We start from the raw sequence: 26,209 nt of genomic DNA, 5'->3' as shown, positions 1-26,209 counted from the left end.
TGAACACCTGAGCCTGGCCCCAACCCCTTTTTGGAAGACGTAAACAAATGAACCCTAACCCCCTCACATAACCCTAAAGCCCAACCCCCTAACTCTAATACCTAATCCCCAACCCCTAACCCTCAAGTCTAACTATCTACCCCAACTCCTAACCCCTAACCCCAAACCTGAACCCAAATCCTCCTACCCTAAACCTAACCTTCAGCCCTTGCCCCAACCCCTAACCTGAACCCTAACCCTTAACCCCAACCCAACTCCCTAACCCCCTATTCTGAACCCAGACCTCAACCTGAACCCTGAACTCTAACCCCCAATGCTTCTCCTAACCCCGGCCCTAACCCCTAACCTGAACCCTAACTCTTAAGGCTAACCCAAACCCAAAGTCTAACCCCCAAACCTTAAACCTTAAACCCAGACCTGAACCTTAACCCCCAACCCAAAGAGACCTCCATGATGTCCTTGATCTAGCTCCATCATCCTCTGTCATCATCCTGACCGATCCAGCACTGGCATGGAAGTAGGAGTCTCCAACGCTCCTACAGAGGTTCCACCTTCCCCCGGGATTCCACAGGTCAGTTGCGTCAGTGCCTAGGTCAAAGGTCAAAGGTCAAAGGCCATGTAACGTTAAACGGCTCCTTTCATCTCATTGTCTCCACGCCTGCTTGACGTACGTGCTGGTTAGTCTTGGCTAGCAAATAGCTCAGGAAAGGAACGGGTCCGTGAGCTCCTCAAAGATCTGTAGGTGTTTCGCCATCACACGTGGACACGTGGACACATGACCACACGCTGCGGCTGCATGCGATGCCATGCATGGGCCGACAATAAAAGGGAAGAAGCTCCAATTTGTGTACAAACAATTACCTAGCTGGATCGGGATGCTCACTGGATGCGGCGGAATGTTGGAAATAAATCATTAAAGGCGCTGACAGGGCATTTATCTTCACTCGCGCTGCTCTGCGTGTGTGCGTGCGTACGTGCGTGCGTGCGTGTGCAAGTGTGAGTGTCGCGTGCGTCAATCCTCCCGTGTAGCCATGTTTTCTCAAAGCTCTTCCTTCTGAAATCAAGCATGAATAATTAAGCGTTTTCACGAGGCAGCTTTAACGATACATTACACGAGAGGAAATAGGTCAAGCAGCAGAGCCATCGCCAGCGCCAGCGCCATCGCCATCGCCGACGCCGCTTTTTTATTTCTTCATTCTTCTGGAAATTGTTATTGGCCAACCGTACGCTCATGGCGGCAGCTGACGCCGTCACTCACGGGCAGGTTCACCCTCACCTGGGAAACAAGGGAATGGGAACGGTCTGTTCCGGGGTCAAGCTGCGGCCATCATCAAGGCAACACAACTACCATCCATGCTTGGAGGAGTTTGGTGTGGAAGAACACACAAAACATCAGGTGGGGAGAAGATGGGGAGGCTGTCCCAAAACTTTTGTCCATGCGGTGTATTTGAGCACAATAAGTCAAAAAGTGAGCGCTGATCTTTCATACGTTCCGCCCCGAGGGCCAAACACGGCGGGCGGCACAAAGCTGCCCCCTGCAGCGGCGACGCTCTGCTCGGCCTCCGTTCTTCACGCTCCAACATGGCCTCCCTGCACACCCGTGTGTTCACCTTTGACCCACTGCTAATGTCAATAGAAATCATCTTTTCAAACTGGGGCCATTATATTATTTATTACAAAACTCATACAGTCACCATATTAGAATATAGAATTATATTTCATATGCATATGTATTATATATTACATGTAACCAAGTGGAATATGACATATGTAGAATATGTAGTTGACTTCATCATCATGTAGAAATAACCAGACAGGATATTCCTGTGGATGATTATTAAATATATGTATTTACATAACTAGGAATCTATAAACCATCCAGTGACAAAATTTAAAAAAACACTGCTAACTGCTAATGAGGATCAGCGGCATAGAAAATGGGCTCATGATTGACAGGCCACCCGTGCAGGCTGTGTCCCGCCCCCTTGCTGTCAGTCAGCTCACCTGTGATGCGGGGCGGGGCCACCGGATGACATCACATGGTGGAATTTTGTCCACTCTTGAGTAGCTTTCCTTCCTGGAAAACTGCAATTTCCCAGCTTCCTTGAATGCGGCACTGCTCCATGTTGACTGCAGGTGTCATAGTAACGTGTCCACGGGACATAGGACGTGCTAATAGGCTAGCGTAGGTTGCTAACATTGTGTGTGTGTGTGTTGTGTAAACAGTGTGAGGCAGGTAGGACTGAGGTGTGATTGATGGCTCGGGTTCAGGTGGAGTTCAGTGCGGGTTCTGGTATCGGCAGCGGTGCTGAGTGAGTGACAGACAGAAAAGAGGCTGATGGAATATTATCAGGAAGACATTTGTAACGTGGACCCCCGCCTGTCTTGTGGGGGCGGTTGCGGGGGGGGCGGGGTGTCTCCTTGGAATCAAGTCATCCATCAGCGTGGATGAAGTCATGAGAGCCTTCCCCTTCCCCTTCCTGACGAGAGACACGCTTCCCACGCCTCAAAGTCTGTGAACACGCTGACGTACACAACACCGCGTGGTACACACACGGGACGGGTCAAATCACTTCTTTTTACACTTGGAAGGCAGATACAAGCACCAATTCATTAGCATCATTGTATTGTTATTGACGGGGCTTTACTTATTCTTACACTTGTGTGACTCAGAACCCTTAATAAAGCTCTTAGGGTGGCCCCAGCTTGACCCTGGAACAGACCATTTCTATTTACATTATTATTAACAGGGCTTGACTTCTTCTTACACTTGTATGACAGTTAAAAGTGACTCAGAACCCTTAATAAAGCTCTTAGGGTGGCCACAGCTTGACCCTGGAACAGACCATTTCTATTTACATTATTATTAACAGGGCTTGACTTCTTTTTACACTTGTATGACAGTGTAAAAGTGACTCAGAACCCTTAATAAAGCTCTTAGGGTGGCCACAGCTTGACCCTGGAACAGACCGTTTCTATTTACATTATTATTAACAGGGCTTGACTTCTTTTTACACTTGTATGACAGTGTAAAAGTGACTCAGAACCCTTAATAAAGCTCTTAGGGTGGCCACAGCTTGACCCTGGAACAGACCGTTTCTATTTACATTATTATTAACAGGGCTTGACTTCTTCTTACACTTGTATGACAGTGTAAAAGTGACTCAGAACCCTTAATAAAGCTCTTAGGGTGGCCACAGTTTGACCCTGGAACAGACCGTTTCTATTTACATTATTATTAACAGGGCTTGACTTCTTTTTACACTTGTATGACAGTGTAAAAGTGACTTAGAACCCTTAATAAAGCTCTTAGGGTGGCCACAGCTTGACCCTGGAGCAGACCATTTCTATTTACATTATTATTATTATTATTAACAGGGCTTGACTTCTTTTTACACTTGTATGACAGTGTAAAAGTGACTCAGAACCCTTAATAAAGCTGTTAGGGTGGCCACAGCTTGACCCTGGAACAGACCATTTCTATTTACATTATTATTAACAGGGCTTGACTTCTTTTTACACTTGTATGACAGTTCAGAGTGACTCAGAACCCTTAAAACACTTAGGGTGGCCCCAGTTTGACCCTGGAACAGACCATTCCCAGCCACCCCCATCCAATCGGACATTGATGGCGGAGCTGAGAAGTTGTGATTTCCAGGGTGAGATAAGTACGAATTGTTTTTAGCAAAGAAGAAATCCCGAAAACGAAAAGAAGGAAGGTTTGTGTTCCTTTAATAAACCGCCGCTCATCTTCTCTGCCTAGCACCATCATCATCCTCATCCTCATCCTCATCCTCATCATCGTCATCGTCAGGTCCGAGGAAGGAGGGAAAGACGCGGGAGGGAGGAGTTAGCAAGCTCCAGTTCCTTGTGGATCCCCGCCGCCCTGACATCGTCCCTCCGCTGCCGGTCTTCGGTCCCGCTGCCGGTCCACGGTCCCGCTGCCCCTTTTTGTCTGCTTTGTCTGCCTCACGCGCTCACACGCACGCGCGTGCGGGCGCGGGAATCGGCGAGCTGATGGACACGGCGAGAAGGACGCTCCGTCCCGCGTAGAAGAAGAAGGAGTAGAAGGGGAAGAAGAAGAAGAAGAAGGGGGGAAGCAGAAGAAGAAGAAGAAGAAGAAGAAGAAGCAGAAGAAGAAGAAGAAGAAGAAGAATTTCCCTGGTCGGTGTTGGATTGGAGAGCGACGTCCTGACAAAAAGAAAGAAGAAAATCCCCCAAAGAGGAGGAAAGGATCGCGCACCTCTATGCGCGCGCACGAGCGTGGCCCCGCATCGTGGTTCCACCTGGGCACGCGCGTGAACGCCCCCCCACCCCCTCGGCAGCATGCCACGCAGGAAGCAGCAGGCGCCTCGACGGGCTGCAGGTAAGACGCGTCACCCCTTTGCTTCTTTTTTGGGGACACCCTGCTTGTTTGAGCTTTGTTGCCATGGTCACCGCCCCCCCCCCCCGCCCCCCCCCCCCTCGCCTGCCAACTTTTTGGGGCTTGTTTTCACGTGCTCCTTTAGTCAGGAAGTACTTTATCCGGTAAAAAAGTACCACGATCGGCTCACCTGTCTGCCGCCATTTGTTTGGGTCGGGGCTGGTCACGTGACTCCATCTTTTTTTTTTTTTACTCTTATGTTTTCATACGTGCATCAAATAATCCATAATCCCGCTCTAGTTCAACGATGCATTGGTATGCAACTGGAACAGAAATATTAGAAATCATCAAGCAGCTTCCGTCAGCAGCGCCACTGCTGGTTAGAGCAGGTACTGCACTTTAATCGAATAAATAAAATAAATAAAGTTATTATTCCACCAAGACGGACTTTTATTTCATTTGATGCTTCACAATGTTTTTTTTTCAGAAAATAGCTATATTCTTTTATATACTTTTTGCTCCTAATATTTGGATTTTACATTTTATTATTTTATTTTTCCAATTTTTCCCGTCATGTTATGACTTTATTGCCCTAATATTTTGACTTGGACTGATTTTCCTCGTTGGACTGCTTTTGTCTCTGAGTATGATTGTTTTTATTCTTTTCACGTTTTATCCTGACTTGGACTTTATTCTTCAGGTTTTTTCATTTTGGTCTTTTATTGATATCTTTTATTTAGTTTCTTGTAATATGATGACTTTATTCTCATAATACCAGCATGATGTTTTTCCAACCTAATTTTGCTAATTCTTAGGTTTTTTTCCCTTTTTTATATTTCAACTTTAGAAGGCACTAAATTAAAAAAATCTATTTTTTCTAACAACATAATAACTTTTTTCTGGTAAAATGATGAAATATTTTGTGATCTTATGACTATATGTTTTATTGTCTTTGTCCTCATAATATGATGATTTTATTCTGGTCAAACGATGACCCGTTTTGCCCCGTTTTTGTCCATTTTTGCTCATGTAAATGGCCCAGCCCAAATCAGGATGTGGCCTGTCCGTCATCCGGAAAAAGCTGACAGAAGGAAACAATTCCGACTTTAGTGTTGTGACATTTGCATCTTCATACCCTGTGTCGGTTTTGTATCCCATAATATCAAATGTGAAATGTGTGCTCCCAAAACTCATATGCTTTTTAAATAATATTATTCTTTTACAAAAATCAAGTCATAATAATTAGACTTTCCCCATTCTTCATATTTGGTGAGGTTATGTCTTCATCCATCCGTCTAGCGCTTATCCTCACGATGGTCGCGGGGGTGCTGGAGCCTATCCCAGCTGTCTTGGGGAGAGGCGGGGTGGGTTCTGTCTTCATTCTCATAATTCATTCCAATTTGAAATATTGAAAACTGATGCTTCTAAAAAGGACATGAAAATGAGGACTTTTGAAAAACGACTTTTTCTTTGAAAAGTTCTGACTTTATTCCCATAATATTTGGACTTGGTGCTCATAATATGTATAACATAATAATATTACCTCATCATTTTTCCAAATAATATTAATCATCATTTTAGGAAATGTCAAATTCATGATCCAATTAAAATATTGAACTTTATTCTGGTAAAAATCAGACTTTTTCCTTTTAATATTTTGACTTTGTCCTTGCATGTTCCTTGATTCTTGGATTTAGTCTTTCTATGCATATGAATCTGACGAATATGAATATGAATATGAATAAGAATACGAATGACTGCAGGTTTTTTCCCCAACCGAAATGTACAAGTTGACTCTTTGTATTGTTTGGTATCGGTGATCCCGAGTGATCCCGAGTGATCCCGAGTGGCGTTTGTGCACGCGTGCGAAGCGGTGCTCCGTGAGCGCGTGTCGTCTGACGCCGCATTCATCAGCGGCTTAACGGCCAATCAGGAGTTGGCAGGCTGAGTGTTTTCCTCCTTGGCTCTCCACTACATTAGGAATACTTCATCAAAATGTCGGCGGCTAATGGCTGTGAAGAGTTCATGACTGACTGATCCCTTGTCTTCGCCCCCCCCCCTCCCCCCCGCCCCCCCCATCCTGCCATCCTGCCTGAAAATGAACAGCTCCCCTCGTGCAGATAAACACATTGTGCATTCATATTTCATCTTCCAGACCCGCAAACACAATATTCCCAACCCTCCTTCCTTCCTTTCCTGGGCGGCTGTAACTCACCCCCCCCCATCCACCCCCCCACGCTTGATGACTCTAGCGAGGTTCCACAGAGTGACGACAAATTGATGACCTGGCAGAGCGACAAATGCTTTAATAAACGTACCATGCAAAGGAAAATGGGGGGGTCGGGGGGGTCTTTGGATGCTTCTGTAGGTCCACCTCGTCCCTAACCCTAACACCCCCTAACCCCAACCCCCACCCTAACCCTAACCCAGTAATTATTCATGAACAAGCACATAGTTAATATAGTATACTTTAATATACTGGATGGAAAAATTATCATTATATTCAATAATATTTGGACATTGTAACCCCCCCAACCTAATTCTTGCAAAATGACCCTCATTTTTGCATTTTTTTCATGTGTTTATTGCTATCATATTTTGACTTTATTCACGTAATATTGACATAGGCTCCATAGCCCAAATGGTGCCCAGGCCGCATGTTGGACACCATGTTGGTAGTTTGTGGCGGCCTTTTTGCTGCTAGACCCGACTAGGAAGAGAGCGGGTCCAGGACAGACCTCCACCTTGGCCGTTTCTAGTCTGGTCTGGTCAAGATGAATATTCATGCATGATTCCACCATAAGGTCGGGGAATGGGAACAGGAACGGGAACGGGAATGGGAACGGAATGTTATGAAATGTCTCCACGGCCTAATCATCAAGGTAGCCTTCTTTCCTTGTGGTGGCCCGCCACAAATACATTTGGGGCGTTGCCTTCCACTAACGCGGGCTAACGCGGGCTAACGCGGGCTAACGCGGCGTTGTGTACGTACGCATATTTACATTCCATACGTAAGACATATTGCGTATCAGCGTAATAGGAGCATGTTAGCGCCCATGCTAGTGCTAGCGCCAGACGAGAGGCGTCCTGGCCGGTCCGGCAGTATTGTACCGTGTGGAAGTAGCGACCGCAGTACTTTGTATTCCCAGGCGGCCCCAATAAAGTTGTTATCCGCGGCGCCAATGGTGACATATTGTTGCTGCAAGCTGGCGGAGCCTGAAGGTCTTTTAGCGTTTGGAGGTCGCCCGCCTGCTCGCGTCTTTGGCGAGTCGCTCCAAACGACTTAATTGATCCTCGTTAAACGGCGCTGACAGCTTCGGCGCCCGTGATGGATGCGGAATAATTGTGTTGCGCTCACATCTTGATTAAGAGGAACAACAACGGACGAGGGCGGCGCTCGCCGGGGCGTCGTACCCGCGCCGTGTCAGCCGCTGTGACTTTGGCTTCTTTCAACCAATCAAATTCATGGGAATGAAGTCCAAATCTTGGAATAGAATATTGCAGTCCAACACAAAAATCAACAATAAAATTCCAAAAAAAAGAGAAAAAGATGGCTGTAAAAAGAATAAAGTCCAAATATGACAAGATGAAAAGTTACCAGAAATTATTGTTAGGGAAAAACCAGCATAATTTGTCATTTTGTGACAATCAAATCCAAATATGAAATGAAAATGAAAGTAAGAATGAAAGCCAGAAAGAACCCCCAATGGGACGCTAGGTGAGATGAGTCGCAGCTAACTCCCCAAAGGGAACTTGGGCGCATGAACGCCGCCTCTTTCTGCTCGCAGGCCGTAAAATCAACATTCACATGACGAGGGCGGGGGGGGGCGATAACCGCATTGCTGGCAAATAACGCTGTCGTTAAAAACTGCAGGCCGCCAGGCAGGAAGTGGAAATAGCGCTCAGTCATGACTCAGTATTAGCCTGCGAGCTACGCTAGCGCAAGGCCTGCAGTCACTCCGTCAGTACGCCGTGGAGTCCTCCCGCCGTCGCCGTGGCAACGCTGCTCACGAAGGGAGCAGCTCCTCCCCTGGGCACTAGAATGCATCCGCTAGCTTAGCATCCGCTAGCTTAGCATGACTCTGGTATCAGCGATTGGTCTTCATCACAGCAGCATTGTTGCTGTTTCATCTTTGGAATGAGAAGGATGATATTTGGATGATATTTGGATGATATTTGGATGATATTTAGATGATATTCAGATGACAATGTTCTTCATGATCATTTATTGTCATTTGTTACCTTGCGTGTATTATTGTTTTGATAACTTCATCATAACAGGAAGTTGAAGGAAGTCCACTTCCATGATGAAAGTACCTGATGTGTACCCCCCCCCCCCCCCAGCAGTGCACTGATTGGTGGCGAGGGTGGTCCCTCCCATGGAACAGGAACAGGAATAGAAGGAAAACGAGCAGAAAAGGGGATGAGGAGATGAGCGCAGGGAAGCGCAGGGAGCGGCGGGCGGCTTTGGCGTGGGATTTACGGCGTGGGGGTCTTTTGTTGCTGAGACAATCTGGCCCACGTGCGATAACGGAATTATGCTTTTGTGCTGGAAGCGCATGATGCGCCACTGCGGACAGGAGGCATGGCGAGCCGGAAAATTCCTTTTTTTCCACTTCCACCATGTCTGGTTATCATGATGTGGAGGAAACGTGATATCACCCCGATATCAGCCTTATATCGCCCTGATATCAGCATTATATCACTGTGATATCACCCAAATATCACCCCGATATCACCCTATCAGCCTTATATCAACCTGATATCACCCCGATATCAGCCTTACATCACCCTGATATCACCCCGATATCAGCCTTATAATACCCCCGGTATCAGCCTTATATCACTGTGATATCACCCAAATATCACCCCGATATCACCCTATCAGCCTTATATCAACCTGATATCACCCCGATATCAGCCTTACATCACCCTGATATCACCCCGATATCAGCCTTATAATACCCCCGGTATCAGCCTTATATCACTGTGATATCACCCAAATATCACCCCGATATCACCCTATCAGCCTTATATCAACCTGATATCACCCCGATATCAGCCTTATAATACCCCCGGTATCAGCCTTATATCACTGTGATATCACCCAAATATCACCCCGATATCACCCTATCAGCCTTATATCAACCTGATATCACCCCGATATCAGCCTTATAATACCCCCGATATCAGCCTTATATCAGCCTCATCAGGTTTGTAGCTTGTACCAGTCCAGGGTGTACCTTGCCTCTCGCCTCAAGACGAGTGCTGCCAGCACTGGGGGAGCTGCGGTTCATTGATGAGCGACATGAATGCCAACGCGATCGGCTGCACGAGTGCTGCCAGCATTGTGAGCTGCGGTTCATCTGAGATCTTGTAAAACGGAGAGTCCCTGAACTAGGATGTGCTTGAAGACCGACAATGAGCCGTACAGCTCGGCCAGATTGTGTGTGAGTCAGAGTGAGAGAGCGCTCAATTCATAAACACCCCCCCCCCCCCCCCATAAGGATCTCTGATATCTCTGATAGCGATGGCGCGAGGATGTCGCTGTCTGAGTGATGGAGTGTTGGTCTCTGGGCTGGGCGCATCCTGCCGCTCTTAGCGCGAGTGGGGGGCCCGTCGTTGATGTCTGAGTGCTGGCCCCGGGGTTTGGAGGGCGGGTGAGGGGGGGTCTAGCTCACTAGCGATGATCAGTGGCTAAGCTCCACACACCCCACCCCCACAACCCCCCCACCCCCGTCCCCAGGAGCCCTCGACGCTGTCCGGGTCCGTCCTACTTGGCGAGCGTCAGAAAAGGCCGAGTGTATTTCCTGTTCTTGTGAATCATGCATCAGGACAATTCCCCGCCGTGCTCCGTGGCGGCGGCGGCGGCGGAATGACGGCTGTCGTTTATCATGGCGACTGAAAGAGGCCGTGGGACTCGGGGGCTGGAGTCGCCGGGCAGGATGCGGTGGCAAAGATGCGGTTTTCAGCTGAACACGGAATTGCGGAATATCGTCTTGTCCTCGTCTGTCTTTGCCTCATCAAATTGTTCTTCATCAACATTTTGTCTACCTTTCGGGATCCTCTTTCGGCCTGTCAGGGATGCTTTTTGCCGCCGACTGATCAAAGAAGTCGACTCGTGACGGGCTGTCGCCGCCGCCGCCGCCGCCGCCGCCGCCGCCGCCGCAGCGCAAAGATCTTGTTTTTTTTCCCTTAAAACCCCCAGCAAGGAGCTTTAACGTGTCCCCTGAAAAGGCATCCTTCCCACCCCGCCGCTCTAATGGAGTCAAACTTCCAGAAACATCCGCGTATCTGGCACCTGGAAGCCGCCTAAATGGGCTGCGGTAGAAATGAGAAAGACGTTTGCTATAGAACACTTTTCAAATTAAAAGTTCTCTCTAAATAGTACAATAGTACCATAGTAAATAGTACATGTGCCTACAATGTCAGGCCCGACTCTTTTTCTACATAAATGGGTAGAAATAAAAGTGAGGTTTGGCACCCAACTTTTTCAATCAAATTTGTTTCAAATTTCTCTGACTGTAAACATTTCAATGCTAAGTGCTAGATATGCCTAAAATGACACGGTTACAAATCCAGGCCCAACTAGCTTTCTGCATAAATGGGCTGCAGTAGAAATGACCAAGACATTTGCTGTAGAACACTTTTGAAACTAAAAGTTCTTTCTAAATAGTACAATAGTAAATAGTAAATAGTACATGTGCCTACAATGACAAGGTTGAAGTCAGACCCGACTCTTTTCCTGCATAAATGGGTAGAAATAAAAGTGAGGTTTGGCACCCAACTTTTTCAATCTCTGACTGTAAACATTTCAATGCTAAGTGCTAGATATGCCTAAGATGACACAGTTACAAATCCAGGCCCAACTAGCTTTCTGCATAAATGGGCTGCAGTGGAAAGAAAGACCTTTGTTCATTTTCATTCATTCATTTTCTGGTGTTTATCCTCACCAGGGTGGGAAATGCTGGAGCCTATCCAAACAACCCCCCCCCACATTCATACCTAAGGACAATTTGGAGTTTGGCCGAGGGTGGAATCGAACGAGGGTTTTGTGCAGCCATTAAACGCAGCGTTAGCACGAGTGGCTTTGTGGGCTGTGGTTAACCAAAGCGTGTGGGCGTGACCCTTGCGAGCGGCGTCCGCCCCCGAGGTACACGAGGACATTTGCAGGTTGCCAGAGTGGCTCACGTGCGGGTTAGCGGGGGCCAGGCGGGGGGGGCGTGCTGGCAGGTGACGCGTGTAGCGAGCCAAGCCCGGCACGGAGGTGGCCTACTTCTCTTCTTGTAGCGCGGACCGCAACCCAGAAACACGCCTCACTTTGTTCCTGACAAGGACTAACCTCCTTTCGGGTCAAGCGCAGCCTCGTCCTCATTCTGCTCCGCTCGCGTTGACGCCGCGGTCTCCTAACAGCAGCTAGCATACAAGCTACACGGGGGCCCCCAAGGTAGTTAGCGTATTTCCCGCGACCCCTCCCAGCTCTGCCAGCTGCAGGCGTGGGGGCGCTACATCTGCTGGTGTTTTAGTAGCATCACGGAGCTATGCTAGCAGTCTGCTCCACATGGGATCATGTGGGATCATGTGGGATCATGTGGGATGCTTCCCAAGTACATCAACTTCCGAAGCCAGCGTTCCAGCTGCAGACACGGTCCGGCTCTAACTTAAATCAGGGGCGGGGCGAGACGAGGCGGGACGAGGCGGGGCCATGGGCGTGATTGATGAGGCAGACTTTATTTGCTGAGGCGGTGTAATTGTGGAGCAGATGGCTAAGCTAACGGCTCTTGAATGACCAGCAGGCGGTCTGAACCCCCCCCCCCCATCCTCTAATGACCCCCCAACAACAACTCGCCTCGGGGATAAAAAAAAAGTGTGTTGTTGTTTGCAGCGTAAAAGTCAAAGTAGAAGGGAGGCAGGTTGGAGGATGGATGGGGGGGGGCTGGGGGGGTCATCCATCACTGCCCCTCAAGGGGAGGAGAAGCTAAAGCTGCTCTCAAGTGGGCTGTCAGCCGCTCCTGTGCCGGGGGGCGTGGCTTTCAAGGTGATCCTGCTTTTATCAGAGGATGTTTTGGGCTGACGTAGCCCCGCCCCCTCATGTTGCACGTGTGGATACGCCAAGATGGATGCTTGCTGTGCGTATGGATGACGTATGCCTTGTCATGGCTGGGATTGTTTGGGGTCCCACTTAAAGATCAGAGTGGGGGGTGCTGGTGGGGGGGTTGGACTTTGATGAATGACGCCGTTCACTTCTTCTTCTTTTCATTGCGAGCGCCGCCGCCGGCCCTTTAAGAGCGCTCAGACAAAAACAAGGCGAGGATCCGAGCGCCGCCATCCTGACAGGCGCGGCCCGGCCCGCATCAGGGTGGTCCTGGCAGACATGACACGACCATGACACGACACGACATGACACGCTGTGGGGACAAATAGTCCGTTCCAGGGTCAAAGCGTGGCCGTCATCCAAGCTTCATGAAGCATCCAGGCCCATTCTAGCGTGGTTAAGTGTCATTAAGTGTAAAAAGAAGCTAGTACGTGTAGTTAGCAAACATGGGGAGGATGTGAGCGTGTTGCCAGTCCAAGGGAGGGATTATCCTAATCCTACGTGGGGTCCGGCAGCAGGAAGTACGCGTCCTCCTTTCACACGTTCAGGAGACGTCAAGGGACCACCTCGGCCGACCCTTTTTGATGGGTGGGACTTTTATTTTGGCGGGTGCGTGAAAAAAACACAAAGAAGAAAAAGAAAGAAGAAGAAGGCGAGGAGAAGGAAGTCAGACGTTTGAGTGACAGCTAATTATTTGCCTTGTCTATCAAATAGTGTTTTGATGCAGGGATGCGATCAAACATGATGGCAACAACTCCTAGCTGCCACGTGGAAAGGATTCTTCACACTCGCACACGCACAAACACACACACACACGACTGACGGATCGCCACAGCTTCTCAACGCTGGATGGTCATTGTCTCATCTTTCATTGCAGTCTGACAACACTCCTGGTACACCATCGTCACGTCTAATAAACCATCATCACGTCTAATACACCGTCATCACGTCTAATACACCATCATCACGTCTAATACACCATCATCACGTCTAATACACCGTCATCACGTCTAATACACCGTCATCACGTCTAATACACCGTCATCACGTCTAATACACCGTCATCACGTCTAATACACCGTCATCACGTCTAATACACCGTCATCACGTCTAATACACCGTCATCACGTCTAATACACCGTCATCACGTCTAATACACCGTCATCACGTCTAATACACCGTCATCACGTCTAATACACCATCATCACGTCTAATACACCATCATCACGTCTAATACACCATCATCACGTCTAATACACCATCATCACGTCTAATACACCATCGTCACGTCTAATAAACCATCATCACGTCTAATACACCGTCATCACGTCTAATACACCATCATCACGTCTAATACACCATCATCACGTCTAATACACCATCATCACGTCTAATACACCATCATCACGTCTAATACACCGTCATCACGTCTAATACACCGTCATCACGTCTAATACACCGTCATCACGTCTAATACACCGTCATCACGTCTAATACACCGTCATCACGTCTAATACACCATCATCACGTCTAATACACCGTCATCACGTCTAATACACCGTCATCACGTCTAATACACCGTCATCACGTCTAATACACCGTCATCACGTCTAATACACCGTCATCACGTCTAATACACCGTCATCACGTCTAATACACCGTCATCACGTCTAATACACCATCATCACGTCTAATACACCATCATCACGTCTAATACACCATCATCACGTCTAATACACCGTCATCACGTCTAATACACCGTCATCACGTCTAATACACCATCATCACGTCTAATACACCATCATCACGTCTAATACACCATCATCACGTCTAATACACCATCATCACGTCTAATACACCATCATCACGTCTAATACACCGTCATCACGTCTAATACACCGTCATCACGTCTAATACACCGTCATCACGTCTAATACACCGTCATCACGTCTAATACACCGTCATCACGTCTAATACACCGTCATCACGTCTAATACACCGTCATCACGTCTAATACACCATCATCACGTCTAATACACCATCATCACGTCTAATACACCATCATCACGTCTAATACACCATCTTTGGCTGCTGCTCTCACCTGTTTGCAGTGTATTATCCAAAACCATAGTCCATAGTCCATTGTCCATTGTCCATAGTCCATAGTACATAGTCCATAGTCTGTAGTCTGTAGTACATAGTACATAGTCTGTAGTACATAGTACATAGTCTGTAGTACATAGTACATAGTACATAGTCCATAGTCCATTGTACATAGTACATAGTCCATAGTACGTAGTCTGTAGTCCATAGCCCATAACATAGTCCATAGTACATAGTCCATAGTACATAGTCCATAGTACATAGTCCATAGTCCATAGTCCATAGTACATAGTCCATAGTACATAGTACATAGTTCATAGTACATAGTCCATAGTACATAGTTCGTAGTCCATAGTACATAGTTCGTAGTCTGTAGTACGTAGTCCGTAGTACATAGTACATAGTCCATAGTACGTAGTCCACAGTACGTAGTCCATAGTACGTAGTACGTAGTCCATAGTACGTAGTCCACAGTACGTAGTCCATAGTACGTAGTACGTAGTCCACAGTACGTAGTCCATAGTACGTAGTACGTAGTCCACAGTACGTAGTCCACAGTACGTAGTGCGTAGTCCATAGTACGTAGTCCATAGTACGTAGTACATAGTACGTAGTCCATAATCCATAGTACGTAGTCCACAGTACGTAGTCCACAGTATGTAGTACGTAGTCCATAGTACGTAGTCCATAGTCCATAGTACGTAGTCCATAGTACGTAGTCCATAGTCCATAGTACGTAGTCCATAGTACGTAGTCCATAGTACGTAGTCCATAGTACGTAGTCCATAGTACGTAGTCCATAGTCCGTAGTCCATAGTACGTAGTCCATAGTCCATAGTACGTAGTCCATAGTACGTAGTCCATAGTCCATAGTCCATAGTACGTAGTCCATAGTACGTAGTACATAGTACGTAGTCCATAGTACGTAGTCCATAGTACGTAGTCCATAGTACGTAGTCCGTAGTACGTAGTCCGTAGTACGTAGTCCATAGTACAACAATAGGAGTGAGCTAGAGCTGTCCATCATAGATGAAGGCAAGGCTAGATGCTAACATGCTAACATGCTAGCGTGTTGATGACGGTTGCGTGGACACAAAGGTGTCAGGTGCTGTTGGACTGAGGGGGCCATCTTTAATGAGCATGAATGGGGGGGGGCCGTGTAAGGAAGGCGGCGTAGTGTAAGCGTTGAAGGTGGATGATGGGAGGAAGGAGCGTATCCCAGGCCTCCTTCATCTCTGTCAATGATCCTCAGACATGATTTATGGTCGCTCTCCGGCTCTCGCCGTCATCCATCAAGCGCCGCCTCTGCCGCAGCGCCACCCGTTGTAAATCATTCCCAAAGCCTGTCACTCATTTCCATTAAGCGTTCCTCTGTCGTTACCGGCGGACCACCCCCCCACCCCCCACCCCGTGCAGGGATCAGTTCCGTGCCGCTGCTTCGTCCGCCTACCCCCCTTCCCGATAAATGAACCGCTCCTCTTGTCGCCGAGAAAAGGAAAAGTCGGAAAAGACCTCCTTCCTCCTCCTCCTCCTCCTCCTCCTCCTAAATGTCACGCAGGGAAAATGTTTTTATTCTACTGGAATCTAATCTAATCTAGTCTGTTCCAGTGTCAAACTGTGGCCGTCCTAAATGTAGTTATTTAGTCTTCATGTTGGAAGTCACTTTTCAGCATTCACAACTGTCATGCAAGTGTAAAAAGAAGTTAAACACTGCTAATAATACTGTCAATATGTCATGTTTTTATTCTACTGGAATCAATCGTCTGTTCCAGGGTCAAACTGTGGCCGCAATAAACGCTTTAAGTCCTCAGGACACGTTAGCAAGTGTGCTAATTGTGTTGTTTGGGCTGTCAGCTTGTTTTCATGATCTCCTTGTCTTCTGTACCTTGAAGCCCACCTGAGAGGATGAGCTGCCCCCCCCCCCCCCCCCAAAGCGGCAGGGGACTATTAATGAAGTGAAATGTTGACGAAGTGCCTTGCTCTGCTGAAAAGGTAAAAGTGCGTCCAGCAGCCTCGTAAAGACGCAAGAAAAAGGCCAAAACGTTTAGTGACGTGCAGATCCCTGCCAACAGGAAACGCAGCTGCACCGTCGCCACGGTCGCCACGGTCGCCACGGTCGCCACACACGACCTTGACGAGGGGTCGTGCTTGGTTTGGGTTCACGCGGAGGTGACGCTGCACACGTGGGAACCGCTACACCTCCCCAAAGGACAAGGGCCTCCCTGCAGCCACTCCTTATTAGCATTGCTATTAGCATGGCTATTAGCATGGCTATTAGCCCGTCTTAGGCCATCCCAATGAGTTCTACTTTTGTCTTGGACTCGTGCTTACGACCTTTACACCGAGACCTTCTACAGACGTGCCTGGCATGCTAGCACGCTGTCTTTACATCAGGCTACAATTCTAGGATGCCAATATCACCATGCTAACAATGCTAACATGGTAGCGCTAAGTGTGTTAATACTTGGGAATATTAGCATGCTAGTTCTCACATGCTAATAAACCCTCGCCAGCGTGGAACAGATGCAGCAGCAGTAGTAGTACTTTAGTACTCGTATCGGTGGTATCGCACATGACTAGCGCTCCCACTGCAGCCATGCTTCCTTCCTTGAAGCCACGGGAATTCCACTTTTCCAGACGCGTTGCGTTCATGTTCATGTTCATATTCATTCTTTTCACGTGTCAACCGCCATGTTATGTTAGGGCACGTCTTGTGCGTGAACAGTGTGTGCGGGCGCCGCGAGGCGTTCAGGGACTCATAAAGGCCCGGTGGTGTGTTGAGGCTCCTTTTGGTTTTTCCTGACGGACACTCCATCAGCGGCACGTGAAGCCGAGCAGGATGCTCCTTTTCCCGTCACGCCGCCCTGTTTGCCGGAGCGGTCAGCTCCAATATGCGCCGCGCTCCCTGAGTGGCGTACGGCGAGATGATGCCCCCCTCCCCCGCGCTGTGATGAGGGCGAACGAGGGCTAAACTGCTGTTCTGCAGAAAGGAAGCATCAGACCTCGTCACGCCGTGGCAGACAGGAAGTGTGTCTCTACAGGAGAGGAAGGATCATCTGTCATGTGACAAACACGCGGGCTTCTCCTCGCTTGTCCGGACAAGATGGCTGCCGCTGTTTACCTTTGGCCTGTTAGCAACCCCCCAGCACCATTTCACAAGCACAACGAACCTCCGCCAAGGCCTGACAATACACAAAGATCCTCTATTCGACAGGAGCGCCTTTTGCTTTTTAAAAAGCACCACACCACAAAGATTAACTAAACTTTATGGAAGCGACTTCAAAGATCCTCCATATGACAGATGTACTCTGCTGCTTTATAAATCGCTCGTCAAAGATCCTCTATTCGACAGGACCACTTTTTAGTTTAGTGACAGTACATGTGCCTGCCAAAGATTGTCTATATAACAGGAGCATTCTGCTGTTTTTAGGGATCTACTGCAAAAATGCTAATCAAAGATCCTCTATTTGGCTTTTGTTTTTAGGAATCTGCTGCAGACATCAAAGATAGTCAAAGATTCTGTCTGTGACAAGATTGCTTTGCTGTTTTTCGGAAGCCATTTCAAAGATCCTCTAAATGACAGGAGTGCCTGCTGCTTTTAATGACTTACTTCAAAAATGTTAGGCAAAGATTCTGCTCTGCTGTTTTTTGGGAGCTATTGCTAAAATGCTAGTCAAAGATTGTCAACAAGACAGTAGCGCTCTGCTCTTTTGTAAAGATCTACAGCAAAAGAGTTAGCAGCTAGCATGTGGGACAGGAAACAGCAAACATTAGCAAGACTAGCGTAGCCACGTGACGCTAAAGTGCTAGCATTCCATTGAACATCATGCTAGGCTAGCATGCTAATATGCTATTCCCTTTTCTAAACATCTCGCTGCTTCTACTCCAGTCCTGCGGGCGGCGGTGGCGTAGCTAGCGAGCGGATTTATTGAAGGAAGTGAAGGGTGCTGAAACAGGAAGTGAAGTGAGCGGACGCGGGGGGAAAGCGGCGCGTGGGCTGACAGACAGGCGGCGGCTGCCCTCGTAAATCCCGAGCCCGGCGATGCCAAGATTCGGCTTTCTCGCAGAGAGCTCCTTTCCCGCCGCGCTTCGGCCGGCTGATTTACGGCCAATAATCAATAATCCACATGGAAATAGTCTGTTCCAGGGTCAAACTGCGGCCATTCTTAAGGCAATGTTTGAAGTCACTTTTTGACGTTCTCAAGCACTGTAATAGGGTACAATGTCATTTATCCTACCCTGACTGTTGTTGCAATTATCTATGCTTATCTATGGTTCTATGGTTATCGGCACACTTTTCCTCACTGCTAACCCAGCCGTGGCGGATTGAAAATGGCGGCACTTTTGAAGGCACCGCTGTACGTCTTCAGGTCTTCCTTGGAACTCTAACCCCCTGGGGTGGTGCCACAGGTTTTTCCACCCCCCCCCCCCCAATTTGCTTCCGTAGCCGCCGGTATTCTCCATCTTTCCATAGAAATCCAAGCGTCTTAAATAAAACATTCCTCCCTCAGCATCTCGCCTGTTTTAGAGGCCATCACCGTCCTGGCTCGGCCAATCGGGAAGCGGCTCCGACGCGGGGTGGGGGGGGGTGTTCCTGGTCGGGATGTTTGTTCTCCAAACCTCCATCTTCACGCGTCCATTAGCGGGGCGAGCACCTCCAGGCTTTCTCTGGAGGCGCTTGTGAAATATTGACGAAAAAAAAAGCACGAGGACGCCTGGAAGTGCACCCGCACCCCCTCGGTTATGTCCCATTCATTTTTTAAAGGGCCGGCGCCTCTCCCCAAATGCACCTTTCTCCTGGTGCGCGGCGTCTTGTTGGATCACCGCTAATGAAAGCCATCATGCTAGCATCTGGGACAAGGACCATGAATAATCTACCATGGGGGGGGGCAGGCACGCTTTCTTTACAGGCATCACACTGGGGGGTCCAAACGCTAAAATATCATTTCACAAGGAAAGCAAACGTTTCAACATCAGCAGGCAAAATATGGCCTCCTTTGATGAGGATGACGTCTTCATGATGATGAAGAATCACGTCATCTTAGTAGGGGGGGTGCTGGAGCCTATCCCAGCCGGACTGGTGGCCAGCCAATCCCAGGCCACATATAAACAAACAAGCATTCCCACCCACATTTGGAGTGGCCAATCAAGCTAACATGCTAACATGTTTTTGGATTGGGGGAGGGGCGGAATACCCGGAGAAGAGCCATGTCCTCGTGGGAAAAACATGTCCGCCATGAAGCAAACTGTGTGCGTGCCATTGCACGAGGCACCACCCATGGGGGGCAACAGTAGAGTATGTACACCTGTCATCATCATCATCATCATCGCCCCCCCCCCCCCCCCTCCGCTGGCGTGCAAACAACATGGCGAGATGTCCTAGAAGTTTGCGGCGAGCCGATGGTGTCTTGGCGGCCTGCAGGCGCGGCCTTTAATCACCGTGGAATGGCTCGTTTGCGGCGGCGTTCCCGAGCCTGCAGAACAATCAATTTGCGTTTGTCACTCAGCGGCCGCTGATGGCAGTAAACGCATCACGTCCAGGCCAGGAAAGCCTGGAACGCGGCGCTAAGTCCGTGGCCTGTCGTCAATCACGCGGCGCTCCGCTAGCGGTTTTGCTCAGCGCCGCCATGGCAAGACGACGACAGGCTGATTGGATCCTTGTTGTTTTGGCGTGTGAATTCCAGAAGGGATTGGCTGGACCACAGACTTCCCAATATTTTTCCCAATAAATATGAATATTCACAATATTTATTCACTTAGTAACCATTTGTTTTGTACTTTAGAGCTTTTTTATTCACAAGATGTCATTTTATACATATATACATATTTATAAATGTACATTTAAATACACATTGAATAGTACAAATAATATTTTTGGTATTTTGTACAACTTGTCTTTTCTTGAAATTATGATTTTGTTTCATTTGGTAAATGTAAATGAAAAGTGTGTTATTTGAATAATAATAATTTAGTTTTTCTGAATTGTATTTGAGAAATGTAAAGTACAGTTTTTTATTGAATCATAATGAATAATTTCCAAGATCATCTAAATGTATAAATATAGTTATTTTAATAATAATCATCATATTTGTGGCCACTTCATGGCACGTTTAAAGAAAGTTTAAAGAGACATTTTTTTCTTTTTAAAAAAGATTTTATTTTATGACTGTATTTTAGTACATTTCAATATTTTATGAAATATAATAGAAATAAAATCAATAAATAGAAGAGTTGTTGATAAAAAATGTTTTTTTTTATCATTTCTTCTTACGCAGGAAAAAATAGCGTCCACGGGAATACGAACGTGATTAACGTGTGTTGTCGTCTGCCTCCAGTGTACATGCCCGACGACAAAGACGGCGCTCTTCAGGACGGCGTCGCGGAGGAAGACGACGAGGGCGACGCCCTGACGGAGGAGGAATGCTCGGGCAAGACCAGCCCCAAAGTGTCGGAGGACCGGGATCCGGACAACAGGAGCAGCAACAGCTACAGCGACCAGAACTCTCCCGCCAGCCTCCTGTCCAACCGGGAGGCGGAGCTGGAGGCGGAGCTGGAGGCGGAGTTGGAGTCGCACCTGAGCGACGCCTGCGACAGACTGGCCGACTTCAAGAACTCGGAGGGTTTTCCGTCCAAGGACGAGACGGGGAGCAGCTTGCAGAAAATGCGCGCGGCGTACGCTAACTTCCTCTCGGACTCCTACTGGGCGGCGGCGGGGGCGGAGTTGAAGGCGGGCAAAACCAGCAGCAAAGCCAAGTGCGACAGCACCGACGGCGGCACCAAGAGCGACTTCGACTGGCACCAGGACGCGCTGTCCAAGACCCTGCAGCAGACGCCGTCCCCCAAGCCGGCGTCCAAACCCAACCTCTTCAGTTCGGTGCACCTGTACCGGCAGAGCAGCCGAGCCGGCGGCGCCGCCTTCACAGGCGCCAGCCGCTTCCGCTGCAAAGACTGCAGCGCCGCGTACGACACCCTGGTGGAGCTGACCGTGCACATGAACAAGAGCGGCCATTACCAGGACAACAACCTCAGCAAGGACAACGCTTCCTCCGCCTCCTCGTCCAAGTCCAGGAAACGGAGCCTGCAGGACCTGGACGGGAAGGAGGACGCCCAGAAGGTCCTGAAGTGCATGTTCTGCGGCCATTCCTTCGACTCGCTCCAGGACTTGAGCGTCCACATGATCAAAACCAAGCATTACCAAAAAGTGCCTTTGAAAGAGCCGATCCCGGTCATGGCCCCAAAACTGCTGGCGCCGGCAAAGCGGCGCCCCTTGGAGAGCGCCCGGCCATGCTCCCCGGACTCCACGACCGGGGCGTCTGGGTGCGGAGGCGACGCCCAGCGAGCCAGCCCTGCGGCGAACCCCAGCAATAACCGCTACGGCTACCAGAACGGCGCTAGTTACACCTGGCAGTTTGAGACCTGCAAGTCCCAGATCCTGAAGTGCATGGAGTGCGGCAGCTCCCATGATACCTTGCAGCAGCTCACCACGCACATGATGGTCACCGGACATTTCCTCAAGGTCACCAACTCCGCTTCCAAGAAGGGGAAGCAGCTCGCGCTCGACCCCTTGGCGGTGGAGAAGATCCAAGGCTTAGCCGAGGCGCCGTCTGAAATGGCCGGAGACAAGAACGTTTCCCCTGGAGGCAGCGAGAGGGACGACGAGGACGGCGAGGACGGCGAGGACCAAAGGGAAGCCAAGGAGGAAAAGGCAGGACACCTGAAGTACCCTTATCTCCGTGAGGAGGATCTGGAGCAGGACTCGGCCGGAGGTGGGGACATCCTCAAGTCTTTGGCCAATACGGTGGCGTCGGCCATCAATAAAGCTCAAACGGGAACGCCGAGCTGGAGCGCCTACCCGAGCATCCACGCCGCCTATCAGCTCTCGGGCATCATCAAAAGCGTCCCCATGTCGGCCGCCGCGTCGCCTCCGTTTCATCAAAAGCTGCCGCGGCCGATCGCCCCCAAGGGGAGGGGCCACGACCCGATGGGCGCCGAGGGTCCCCCGGCGCCGCACAAAGACGGCGACATCAAACAGGACGTGACGGCTGACGCTAAAGACGGCGAGAGCGCCGAGCTCGATCTGATGGAGACGGACGACAGCGACTGTCAGGATGATGGCTCCTTCTCTTCAAAGGCCGACGCCAACGCAGGGAACGACGGCGGCAAGGAGATCAAAGCAAAGATGAGCCCAGATTTCTCCCATGCGGCGGATGTCCTCGCCGTCAACCCTCTCAGCGCCCTGCAGTCCGTCCTGAACAATCACCTCGGCAAAGCCAGGAACGCCAAACACAAAACATCTTCTCACGCCCGATCCGTGTTTGCTCACGCGACGCAAAAGCCGACGCTAACGCCGGCCCATCCTGCGAGGAATAAGCCCAAGACCGGCCTTCCCTCGGCGGGGGACGACCAGCCGATAGACCTGACCAAGTCCAAACACGGCAAGCCGAGGTCGCCGCGCAAGTACGCCCTGTCCGACATCGCCGACATGGTCAAGGTTCTCCCCAAAGCCACCACGCCCAGGCCCCCCGCGGCCCCCGGGCTCCCTACCCTGAAACTGGAGTCCGACGTCAGGCGCTTCGAGGACGTGTCGGCCGAGGTCTACTCGGTCCACAAGCGCAAGGGGCGCCAGTCCAACTGGAATCCTCGCCACCTCCTCATCCTGCAGGCGCAGTTCGCCTCCAGCCTCTTCCTCACCTCGGAGGGCAAGTACCTGCTGTCCGACCTGGGCCCCCAGGAGCGCACGCACATCTCCAAGTTCACGGGACTCTCCATGACCACCATCAGCCACTGGCTGGCCAACGTCAAGTACCAGCTGCGCAAAAGCGGCGGCACCAAGTTCCTGAAGAACATGGACACGGGCCGCCCCATCTTCTACTGCAACGACTGCGCTTCCCAGTTCAGGCTTCCGGCCGCCTTCATCTCCCACCTGGAGTCCCACCTGGGCTTCCGGATCAGAGACATGTGCAAGATGGCCGTGGAGCGCCGCGCCGAGGCGGACGAGGCCCGGCTCCCCAAGGTGGCGGGCCCCGTCCGGCCGTGCCAGACGCCGCTCCCCGACGAGGATGGCGACTCCAAGTTCAAATGCAAGCTGTGCTGTCGGACGTTCGCCAGCAATCACGCCGTCAAGCTCCACCTGAGCAAGACGCACAGCAAGTCGCCCGACAACCACTCGCAGTACGTGGACACGGACAAGGACTAGTCGGGGTTCGCTTCCGGCTTACGGAACACAAACGCGGGTCGGACATGTTTTCCCCGAGGGACGCTGGTCGGGAGACGGCGTGCGCTGAGGCCACGCCTGCTAGGAGAAACTCCCACGCTGACGTTTGCATGAGTAGCCACGCCGTGACCACTATTATTTATTATTTTAGCATACTTCCTCAATGCTACTTCAACGGCCACATGGTGGGAGTATTTGGAATATGAATATTTGGAGTATACTGCATCCGATATAGGATTTGTTTCCAGACGCAAAAAAGCACTTTAGCCAATCTGTCATCACAAATTAGGAGCAAAACGATTTCACGTAAAAGGAAGGACGAAACACACGCAGCCAACCTGTGATCCCGCCCCTTTTTTACGTCCCCAAATAAAGACCCGACCTTTCATAATCATCTCTTTGACCTTTGATTGATTGATTGATTGATTGATTGATGACTTCCTTCTTTAAAGCGGACATGATGCTGCCATACGTCGTCATGGACGCCCCGGGACATACATGTCATGTCAAACATATTCATATTCATATTCAGATCACATGTCATGTATGAGACAATATTACACAAATACAGAAAATATATTCACATATTTCAGGGAAATTATTTCTATAAAATAATATTTATGTATAATATGTAAATGTGATGAAAAGATGAAATTACATTTTTTATATTTAGGGTTAGGGTTTTATATTTCTAGTGCTAACACAGTGCTATCACAGTGCTAACACAGTGCTAACACAGTGCTATCACAGTGCTATCACAGTGCTAACACAGTGCTATCACAGTGCTAACACAGTGCTATCACAGTGCTATCACAGTGCTAACACAGTGCTATCACAGTGCAAACACAGTGCTATCACAGTGCTAACCCAGTGCTATCACAGTGCTATCACAGTGCTAACACAGTGCTAACACAGTGCTATCACAGTGCTATCACAGTGCTAACAGTGCTATCACAGTGCTATCACAGTGCTATCACAGTGCTAACACAGTGCTATCACAGTGCTAACACAGTGCTATCACAGTGCTATCACAGTGCTATCACAGTGCTATCACAGTGCTATCACAGTGCTAACACAGTGCTAACACAGTGCTATCACAGTGCTATCACAGTGCTAACACAGTGCTAACACAGTGCTAACACAGTGCTAACACAGTGCTAACACAGTGCTATCACAGTGCTATCACAGTGCTAACACAGTGCTAACACAGTGCTATCACAGTGTTAACACAGTGCTAACACAGTGCTAACACAGTGCTATCACAGTGCTAGCACAGTGCTATCACAGTGCTATCACAGTGCTATCACAGTGCTAACACAGTGCTAACACAGTGCTATCACAGTGCTATCACAGTGCTATCACAGTGCTATCACAGTGCTATCACAGCAGAGATTGACAGCACGCTAATCGTCCCACATCTTTTGTATCAAAAGGTAAAAATGTAAAGCGTGACAGCAGGCAGGGAAAACATTCTATTTTGGAATGGTGACCTTTTTTTCATTTTCCTTCAAAATAACTCCGTCACCTTTCTGGTCTGCATGACGGCTGTTCAATCTTCATCTTCTTTACACTCATAATAATCATCATAATGTGCATATATGGGTATGCGTACATATTGCTTGGTTTTTAGTACTTTAAACGTCACCTTAATCAAAGAAATACAGCAAGAATCCAAGGTGACGCGAGTGTGAAGCCGGGATTCAATCCTTCTTCCCGACGCTCCGTCAAGCCTTTTTGGAGGCGAGCGTAGTTTAGCGCGTATGATTAATAAGATCCAAATGAGCGAAGGATACTTGATGAATGACTGGGCTTTCATATTCATGATGTCCAATGAATATGCGGCGGCGGTGGCGGTGGCGGCGGCGGCGGCGGCGGCGGCGTTGGCCTATACTTGATTGATCAAACGTATTCCATTCATCACATCTTCCGCCTAATTAGCATATTTCAGGCAACACCATTAAGAGAGCGCCACTTTGGGCTATTTGGGAAATATGATGAAATATGATGTATGTATGCAGATGAGCCGGCATCCTTCTTCTTCTTCTTCTTCTTCGTGTCCCACGACGCTCCACAAATCCCATCCGGGCCAAGGGGGAGGTGGCCAAGATACGGTTGGCGTCCGCCATGCGCTCCGTCGCCAGCGTTGTGCTGGCCTGCGTGGCCGTGTAGTGCATGTTTCTCCCAGACCACCGCACTGCCACCACCGTATTTGACTCTTCTTCTTCTGCCAGATGGAGTGGAGTCATGAACACTCGACACCTCTTTGGATGTCGCTGCGGGGTCTTTTGTGACCTCGAGGATGTCATTTAGGTTGGCCACCACGCTTCCATGTTTTGGCCATTTTGAGTAATGGCTCTCGCTGTGGTTGGCTGGAGTCATGAGATGGATTGCATAAAATGTTTATGAATTTAGGAGGCAATTGTTTTTTAATAGC

General features: G+C 49.1%; 1 protein-coding gene across 2 annotated transcripts in view; it reads left to right on the top strand.

Annotated features, from left to right (window-relative positions):
* The window catches only part of tshz2 (teashirt zinc finger homeobox 2), a 51,182-nt gene extending 27,167 nt beyond the window's left edge, over positions 1–24,015 (top strand). The window contains exons 1-3 of one of the 2 annotated variants that reach the window (XM_078796969.1): positions 128–571; positions 3,764–4,366; positions 20,897–24,015. In XM_078796969.1, the coding sequence (XP_078653095.1) occupies positions 4,327–4,366; positions 20,897–23,757 (2,901 nt within the window). In that variant the 5' untranslated portion in view covers positions 128–571; positions 3,764–4,326 and the 3' untranslated portion in view covers positions 23,758–24,015. Of the gene's footprint in view, positions 1–127; positions 572–3,763; positions 4,367–20,896 lie in introns of those variants that run through there. The other variant, XM_058051952.2, reaches the window with a different exon arrangement.
* Positions 24,016–26,209: the final 2,194 nt, after the last annotated feature.

This window comes from Doryrhamphus excisus, linkage group LG15 (genome assembly GCF_037039965.1).
Source record: "Doryrhamphus excisus strain RoL-2023G ecotype Guam linkage group LG15, RoL_Dexc_Guam_v1.1, whole genome shotgun sequence".
NCBI lineage: Eukaryota > Metazoa > Chordata > Actinopteri > Syngnathiformes > Syngnathidae > Doryrhamphus > Doryrhamphus excisus.
The sequence above is the reverse complement of the archived record's forward strand: the minus strand, read 5'-3'. Positions and strand labels throughout refer to the sequence as shown.